Source organism: Anser brachyrhynchus (genome assembly GCF_964034855.1).
Source record: "Anser brachyrhynchus genome assembly, chromosome: 12".
Taxonomy (NCBI): Eukaryota; Metazoa; Chordata; class Aves; order Anseriformes; family Anatidae; genus Anser; species Anser brachyrhynchus.
The window spans coordinates 10,924,648-10,932,881 of record NC_137707.1 but is presented as its reverse complement, the minus strand read 5'-3'; the positions used below and the strand labels follow the sequence as shown (position 1 = coordinate 10,932,881).

Sequence of the window (8,234 nt, the reverse complement as noted above, 5' to 3'; positions counted from 1 at the left end):
TCTGTTCCACCAAAGAGAAATCTAACATATAAATGACAACATAACAAAAATAAGACATATATCTGACAGAGATGACTGTATGGTTGTATATGATGAAAGCTAGAATATGTGATACTCAGTGACCAACAGCAGGTTTGGCAGTCAGCCCTGATCTCCCCGTTACCGGTTGGGTTATATTTACTGGTATTTGGTTGGGTTATCTCCTCTCCCTGAGGGACACTAGTATAAATCACGTGGTGGATCCAATACGTATTAGTAGCCTGAGATTTATTTGGTTCTTGAGGCAGATCTACAGTAAGATGCATTAGACACTGCAGAAGGAATATCGAGAGTGAGAAAACTGAGATACAGAAGTCCCACCATATGCAAAAATGTTCTGAAACTTTTCGAGGCATTTGTTCGGTCAAGACCTTCCCTAACTCCAGTGGGATTTTGCCAAGGGAAGTGGTTTGAATGCCTAAAGCAGGGTTAATTCCAAACTGTGGCTCTTTTTTAACCTAAATAATTAGAAATCACAAAAACTCTGCTCATAAAAGGAGACGTGCTAATCCCTCTCCTCAGTCACTTGCTCCTGACTCCCAGTGAAGCTGCACCCAGAAAAGCTCCCATTGCTGCCTCCTACCAAGCATCCTCATATTTCAAAGGAGAAACCGATTCGTCCAGTAAAGGAGGGAATAATGTCTAAAACTAGGGCAGGTCTTGAATCTCCTGTTGACTAGGAACAGTTGTTAAAATGTAAGTTGCCCCTGCTGCACAAAAAATAAAGTCAGGGCAGGTAACCGGAGCCAGTGCCTGCTGCATGGGCCCAATCCTGTTCCCACTGCAGTCAGTGGCAGGACTCCAACCTGTTTAATGGGAACAGCAACAAGCTTTCTATCTCCTTAATATAAATGAAGATACGCATCTCATCTTTGACATATTTTGGGCTCAAAGCCATTGGCTGACACTTGTTTGGTTCTCTGTACGCGCATGACTCATGGGATAATATAATGCCTGATTTCCATTCTGCCAGACCTGTCTTTCTCAGTGGTTAACTATTAATTCTGGAGGCAAGATGCAATACTGCAGTAGAATAGGATGTTAAACTAAGAAAATTGCACTTAAATATTTAGAGTAAATGAATCAGATTCCCTTTGTGAGAATTCCCTTCCAGTTAAGGAGTTACAGCCACATACTCCTTGGAACATCAGCCCACTGCTCCTGCACAGAGGGAGCTTTTATGGATGTCCCCAGCACAGTACCCGGCAGGCAGCAGTGTGACCGTGCTGCCTTTACCAGCTCAAGGAGAAGCCTGATAATGGAACTGACATAAATATATATATATATATATGTATTCCAAACAGCTGATTTTTATTTCAGGCTACCTACACTGAACTGGGTTACTCTGGATATATGAGCGGTGATTTTCCACCAAAACTGTAAACTCTTTGGGATAAGGTCTGACTTTTTCTCTTCAGATCCATAGTCTACATTTGAGACTCTTAGTATTACCTTAAAAAATATTAATAATATAATACGGACTGGAAGGAATTATCTGAACAGACTTTCTGATTCTTCTGAAGTTTCTTGTGGCATATCTATTACCACTAAGTGTTGTCTTGGCTTTAAAATGCTGTACCTCAGATAAGGTGACTTACACACGGATATTTCCACGCAAGCTGTTTGTATGCAACTTCACTTGTATAAATGAGGATTTCATTCCAGGGGAAGAAAGAGAAGGCCAGAACCACAGATGTCGACGTATAAAACATTATTTTTGGCTTAACCTAGTATGCCAAGAGAGGGCAGTGGGCCTGTTCCTCCACCCTTTACTCAATTAGACATTCGTCATTGTTTTCACCACCAAATTGGGTCAAACCCAGCCAGCACATAGCATGGAGAAGCACCTGCTTTCTCCTAACAGCAAGGATCTTCCACTGCCCCCTTTCAGTGTGGGAATTGTTGTGGAGTACTCCAGAAACTGTCTCCTAACCTCTAACAACTTGAAGCAGGTGAAGAAGACGATCTCCTTTGGGGTAATTCCCCCACTGCAGTAGAAAAAAAAAATAAATCACTGAGAAATCTTGATGTTCCTCCCCCACCCTGAGCCACTCCAGACTGCAGGACTTTGTTATGATCATGAGCAACCTCTCAACTCTGCACACAGTGCTAGCAGACAACTACTCCTTTCCTCCCCGCGCCCTCCTAGCATGTGATCTGCCCACCCCCGCATCTCGCCCCCTCCGTGTCCCCAGCCCCAGGCCTGGGGCTGATGAGGGCATGGGGTGGAGAAGGAAGGGCTGCACTGCCGCCGTGGAACTGTGTGTCGGGATGGGCAGGGGCTGGCAGCATTGCAGTAGCACCGCACACAGGAACAGGCTTCGGGGGGAATCTTTCAAAAGGCTGCCCCACGGCTGTGTAGACAAATGCCTTCGAGAGCGCACCCACCCAACACTGGCGCTGCACAAGCCCTTGGCCAAGTCAGGGTAACTGGTCCTGGTGCAGCAGATATGTGTGCAGGGAGGTGAGCAGGAGGACCGCATATGAGGCCAGCCACTGCCCGCAGCCACACCAGGCTCACCCTGCTGCGTTACTGCACCCCGCAGCAGGGCAGCCCCTGCTGCTACCGCGTCCGCAGCAGCACAGCATGGTGCCTGTTTGCACTTAACCCACTGGTCAAGACGATCCCCTGACGTCTCCAGCTATCCCTTCCAACTATTCCATGATCTTTGGAGCAGACAGTACGTGAAAACCCTTTCCATTTCCTATTGCCCCTAACACACACCCAAATGCTACTGAAACAGTTCGGTTCATATGCGAGGGCAATGGCATGGGGTCACACACAGCATTCCTCCATTCAAGGAAACAGCTCTGACAAATGTTCTTGCATTACTTGTCAGGTCACCTTTACGACAGAGGCAGGCACCAGACCCGAGTTAACACCAGCCCACACCTGCGTCCCCTTGCCCAGGCTGGCAGGACACTGCTGCTGGAGCCAACGCTTGCTAGCAGGGTGACCATCGGCCCTCGTGGCTGGCATGCTGCAGAAGCTGCTGGTGCGACCACGGCCCGCCACGCTGGTGACATAATGCTTGTAGTGCTCTTCAGGGTGAGGCTCAGTTCTTGCTGCCCAGGTTTGCGGACCCCTGCCATTTCCCCCCAGAGGAGGAAATCTGACAGTGTAATCTGCGGTAGCAGGGGCCTGCTCTCACACTCCCATCTGGGAGGCAGGATGGCTGTAAAATCCCCTCTCCTTCCAGAGAGATGGAGCGCTGCTCACTGTGATCCTGCTGTGTGAGGGCAAACATCCCTGCACACGCTGCTGTGAGACCTTCCTCATCTGGGCAATGACTTGGGGCCGTGTCAAAAGCTCAGCCTCTTGCTGGAGAGCAAGAGAAAACGCAGAACCGCAGCAGGAAGGGGTTGCCAGCGCAGAGCGAGGCTGCAGAGCACCGTGCTGCGAGACCCTTTTGTTGGGGCTCAGCCTAGGGTTTGGGTTAGGACTGGGGCACGCTGCTCACTCTGGCACTATGTTTAAGGCAAGCATCTCTAAACGCTTTTCTGCTATCAATAATTTACCCTTCCTAATATTCCGTGGCACGCTGTGTTTATATAACTATTGAAACACCTATGCGGTAGATAGGTGATCTTAATTTTGAATCACAACATGGTTGATTCTTCTGCCGCTGAACACCTGCCTAATCTATAGTTCATTTAAATTAATGGAAAAATCTGCTATGTCTGAGGCCGTAAGTGATTTGCTGAAACCACACACACAGAGTGAGTCATGGTTCAGAACATAACTCAAATGATCAGGACTGTATTCCCATGCTCTAACCACCAGATTACAGTCCCTCCCACATATACCCTGCAATAATCTTTGCTCAAATGATAACAACGTTTCCCCACTTTACACGTTGGACAGCATTACTCAGGGAGGCGCATCGCTGGCGACAGGAGCCCAGCTCTACAGGGCTGGGGGAAAGAGGAAACACAAGTAAAAACCATTGGTTTTGCCCAGTGCAAGTAGAACTTAATTCTCCCCTTGGAAAATTACGCGCTATCAATCCCTTGGTTTGAACCTAACTGGAAAGTGAAATCCTTAATTCTGGTCCACGTTCATGTCCCTCTGATCCATCCTCATGGACTGCCACGGTGTGTTCTGCAGGGCCTTCTCTTCCCCTTCCCCTTCTTCCTCTTCCCCTTCCCTTTCCCTTTCCTCTTCCCCTTCCCCTTCTCCTTCTCTCCGTGCCCCGGAGTCCCGGCTCCGCGGGGCAGGGACAAGCCCCCGACTCGCGGTGCCCAGCATGGCGAGCAGCCCTGCCGCTACCTCACCTCCCGCCCGCCGCCCCTCACGGCCGCCACCCCCCCACACCCGGTGCCTGGCGCGGGCGGCGCGGCCCCACGGCCCGGCCCGGCCCCGCCGCTGGCAGCCGCCGGGGCGGAGCCCTCGCGCCCTATCGCCGCCGGGCCTCGCGCCGCCTCCCCTCACGGCCCGGCCCGGCCCCGGCCGCGGCGAGGCGGAGCGGGGCGGGGACCCGCGGCGGTGCCGCCCGGCCGTGCTCAGCGGCCGGGGCTGGCCCCGCGGCCGGCCGGGAGCCCCGGAGCGGTGTCTGTGGGCCCGGGCCGGCTGGGGCGAAACTCCCCGGGGGAGGGGAGAGGAGAGGAGGGGAGGGGAGCGGCCGAGCCGCGCCTCGCCGGGCCGGGAGCCGGGAGCGCTGCGGGGCCATGCCCGCCCCGGCCCGAGCGAGGCGGCCGGCTCCGCGGCACCGAGCGGCGGCGTGCGGGGAGCTGCCGTGCCCCGGGAGGCGGCCGCAGAAGAGCAGGCAGCTGGCGGAGCCGGCCGGCAGCCCCGCGCTGCTCAGCCCGCCCGGAAGAAGTGTCACCACACGGAGAGGCGGGCGGTTATGGTCGAATATATGCTGTTTATTTATGAGTGTAACCAGGACTTCGGACAAACTTTATATGCAGCCCTCCCTCCCCCCAGACAACCCCCAACCCCACCGCCGGGTACCCACCCGCGGCGCACACGCCCCCCGCACACGCACGCCCCAGGCGCTGCCCTCCCGCTGCCCCGGCCCCGGGCCGACTTGCTGCCCAGCTCCAGCTACGAGCGCTCCGGCGAAGGCGGTTTGTTTGGGTTGGTTTGTTTGTGTGTTGTTTTTTTTTTTTTTTTTTTTTTTTTTTTTTCCGCTCTCTGCCGGGGAGAAGCTCCGGAGTCCAAAGGTGCTGCGGCGGGGAGGCAGCGGCCGGCCCGGGCCCGCGCTGGAGGCAGCGCAGCGCACACTCGCTCACCCACCCACACAAATAATAAAATAACGTTGCAGCACAAGGGCATAGTCTCTGTCACCAGATAAGAAAGTCATGTGATGGCAAAGATCTAAGTAATGCAATAAAAATAAAGTGTAGCTAGTATACACGGAAAGGCTTTCACATTACATGAGGCACAGCTTGGACAGACAGAGACTTGGAGAGGAGCTGAATGTCCTGGAATAAAGCAAAATACGCTGAGAGTTCATAGTAAATACCCGCATCGATAGGTATTTATTCACTTGTGCTTCGCCATGTCGTGACATACAGTACAAGACGCTGCTGCTCTTCCTTTTGAGACGGGGAGCTCACCGCGCTCCCTCACAAGCTGCTACTCCGGCAGTCCAGGCTGTGTCTGTCGGTCCCGGGGTGGCCTGGAGGCACTGGGGCCAGGCTGGGGCCCCCCAGCTGCCTCCCGCTGCTCCAAGAGGCTTCAGGCCCTGCTGCCTGTGCTCCCTGCTGCCTGCTCCTCAGCGCCGGCCCCTCCGGCCCTCACCCTGCTTCCTTGCACCCTGCCAGGCTGGGGCACAGAAAGCCCCAGAGCTCCTGCAGCCAGCTTTTAAGGCACATCTGGGTCACTATATGTGCTTTATTACTATTATTATTATTGTTATTTACCCTGTGTAGACACGTGAGCTTTTTATTTCTTCCTTCCCCTCGCCTTTCTCCTTATAAAACTCACCATGTTTTCAGCTTATTCGTGTGTCATCCCTAAGGCACAAACCTTTTTAATACTACAGCTGCCTGGCTTCTTTTATTGGTCGTTAATTGTTCAAAAAAAAAAAGGAAAAAAAAGAACCGAACAACAACAAAAAAAAAAACAACCCCCCCCCAACAATCTGAGATCGCTGCGCTCCAGTATATATAATATATATATATGTATATGTAGGTGAGCGTGGCAGCCCGACGGCGCCCCGCAGTCCCGGCGCTAGGCGCAGCTGCCCATGGCCTTCACCAGCGAGCTCTCGGGCAGCTGCCTGAAGATGCCCCGCAGAGTCTCCAGCTCCCGGGTGAGCTGCTCCACCCGCTTCCGCAGCCGCTCGTTGTCGGTGGTGAGCTCCAGCACCTTCTGCTGCGTCTCCACGTTGCGCTGCTTGGCCTTGTCCCGGCTCTTGCGCACCGCGATGTTGTTGCGCTCCCGGCGCACCCGGTACTCGTTGCTGTTCTTGTCCACTGTCTTTTTCGATTTGCTCCGGTGGTCCGCGGGCATCATCTTGAGCGCGCCGGCGGCGGGCAGGCCGCCCGGGGGGTGCGGGTGGTGCGGGTGGTGCGGGCTGGGCACGGGCGTTGGGGGCGGCGTGGGGTGCCCGGGCTGGAGGTGCATGGTGGTCTGGGCGCAGTGGGCGATCTGGTACTGCAGGTGGGAGGGGTGCTGCTGCGCGGCGTGGTGGGGGTAGAGGGCCGACAGGGCCGCCGACTTGACCTCCTCCTCCTCGCGGGGCTCCTGCTTGATCACCAGCGGCCGCAAGCCCGGCGCGGCGATGCGCTCGTAGAGCGGGTCGAGCTTGCCGTCCATGTAGCCGGCCATGCAGCCGAAGAGCGGCTGCTGGTGGTGCTGCTGCTGGTGCCCCGGCGCCGAGGCGGCGGCGCCGGCCCCATGCATGCTGTGGAAGTCGAAATCCCCGGCCAGGATGGCCTTGGCTTTTTCCTGCTGCTTGCTGTGCTGGAAGAGGTCGGCCAGGAACTCGTCGTTGAAGGCGGCGGGGTCGATGTAGGCGCTGATGTCGATGGAGTTCTCGTTCTCGCAGATGTCGCCGAGCTCCGCGCCGCCCGCAGCAGGTGCTGCCGCCGAGGGAGCCTCTCTGTAGCTGTAGGCGCTGCCGGGCAGGGGAGTCTGGAGCTGGTGGTGCTGGCCGCTGCTCATCGGGGGCCGGGAATCGACCTCGTAGAAGTTGGCTTGCTCCATGAAGCACCTACAGTCTGCCGGGCATGGTGAAGGGCTCCTGCAATCCAGGTTTCGGACGGGGCGGCGGCGGCGGCTCTGCCAAGCCCGCGGCACCCCGCGGTTTCCCGGCGGCGAGCAGCACGGCGCGGCTCGGCACGACTCGGCACGACTCGGCTCGGCGCGGCTCGGCGCGCCCGGAGCCCGTCCCCCGCCCCAGCCCGGCCGAGCCCCGCTCGCTGCCTGCCTGCCCTGTTGCTAGTGGCTTGCCTGGGTCCTGTGAGCCGTATATATACACCCCCGCAGCAGGGCCGGGGATCGCCCTCTAGTGTCCACCTCCTGCCGGGAACCTTTGACCACCGCGCAGCCGGGTCTTAGCGCCCCGGCCGGGCACAGCCGCCCGCCCGCCCCCGGCAGCCGCCCCGAGCTCGGCGGGCTCCCGGCGCTGGGCTGCGCTCTCGGGGGGGTCCCCGAGCTGCCCGAAGCCTCCCGGGGAGGTGCGGGGAGCGGGGCCGTCGCCCCCTGCGTGCCCGGGGCCGCTCGGCGCCCTCCCACCGGCGGCGCCGCGGAGAAAGTCTCAAAGTTCAGCACCGCCCGCGAGTGCTCGCAAATATTTGGTCAGACGGGGGGAGACGCGGGGGAGCCCCGCCGGGTTTGCCGCAGGACCGACGGCGCTTTTCTAGCCGAGGGGCTTTGTGCCCGGAGCGCCCCATCCCGCCGCACCTGCGGAGCGCGGCTGGCCCGGCCCGGCCCGGCCCGGCTCGGCAGAAGCGGGGACCCGCGGATCCCGGCCCCGAGCGGCGCTAGGACCCGGCCGGGGAGCGCGCAGGGACGGGGGGCGGCGGGGGCTGCCCGGCTTGGCTCGGCACGGCTCGGCCCGGGCCGCTGGGGCCGCTCCGGCAGCTGCCCCTGCCCGCAGGCTGGCACGATGCGGGGCGGACGCTTGGCTGTGCCCCGCTCCCGGTCCCGCAGCGCGAATGGAGCAGGTCCGTGTAATTGCAGCCTGCCCGCAGCGCGGCACGGCTCCCGGCGCTCACCCGGGATAAACCCGGGGCGCGGCGGG

At 57.8% G+C, this 8,234-nt stretch overlaps 1 protein-coding gene across 1 annotated transcript; it reads right to left on the bottom strand.

Moving 5' to 3' along the window:
* Positions 1–4,884: 4,884 nt before the first annotated feature.
* On the bottom strand, positions 4,885–7,473 carry CEBPA (CCAAT enhancer binding protein alpha). The gene has a single exon (XM_080552762.1). It carries the CDS (start codon positions 7,193–7,195, stop codon positions 6,218–6,220), a length of 978 nt encoding a protein of 325 aa, XP_080408888.1. The 5' UTR covers positions 7,196–7,473; the 3' UTR covers positions 4,885–6,217.
* Between the last annotated feature and the right edge of the window lie 761 nt (positions 7,474–8,234).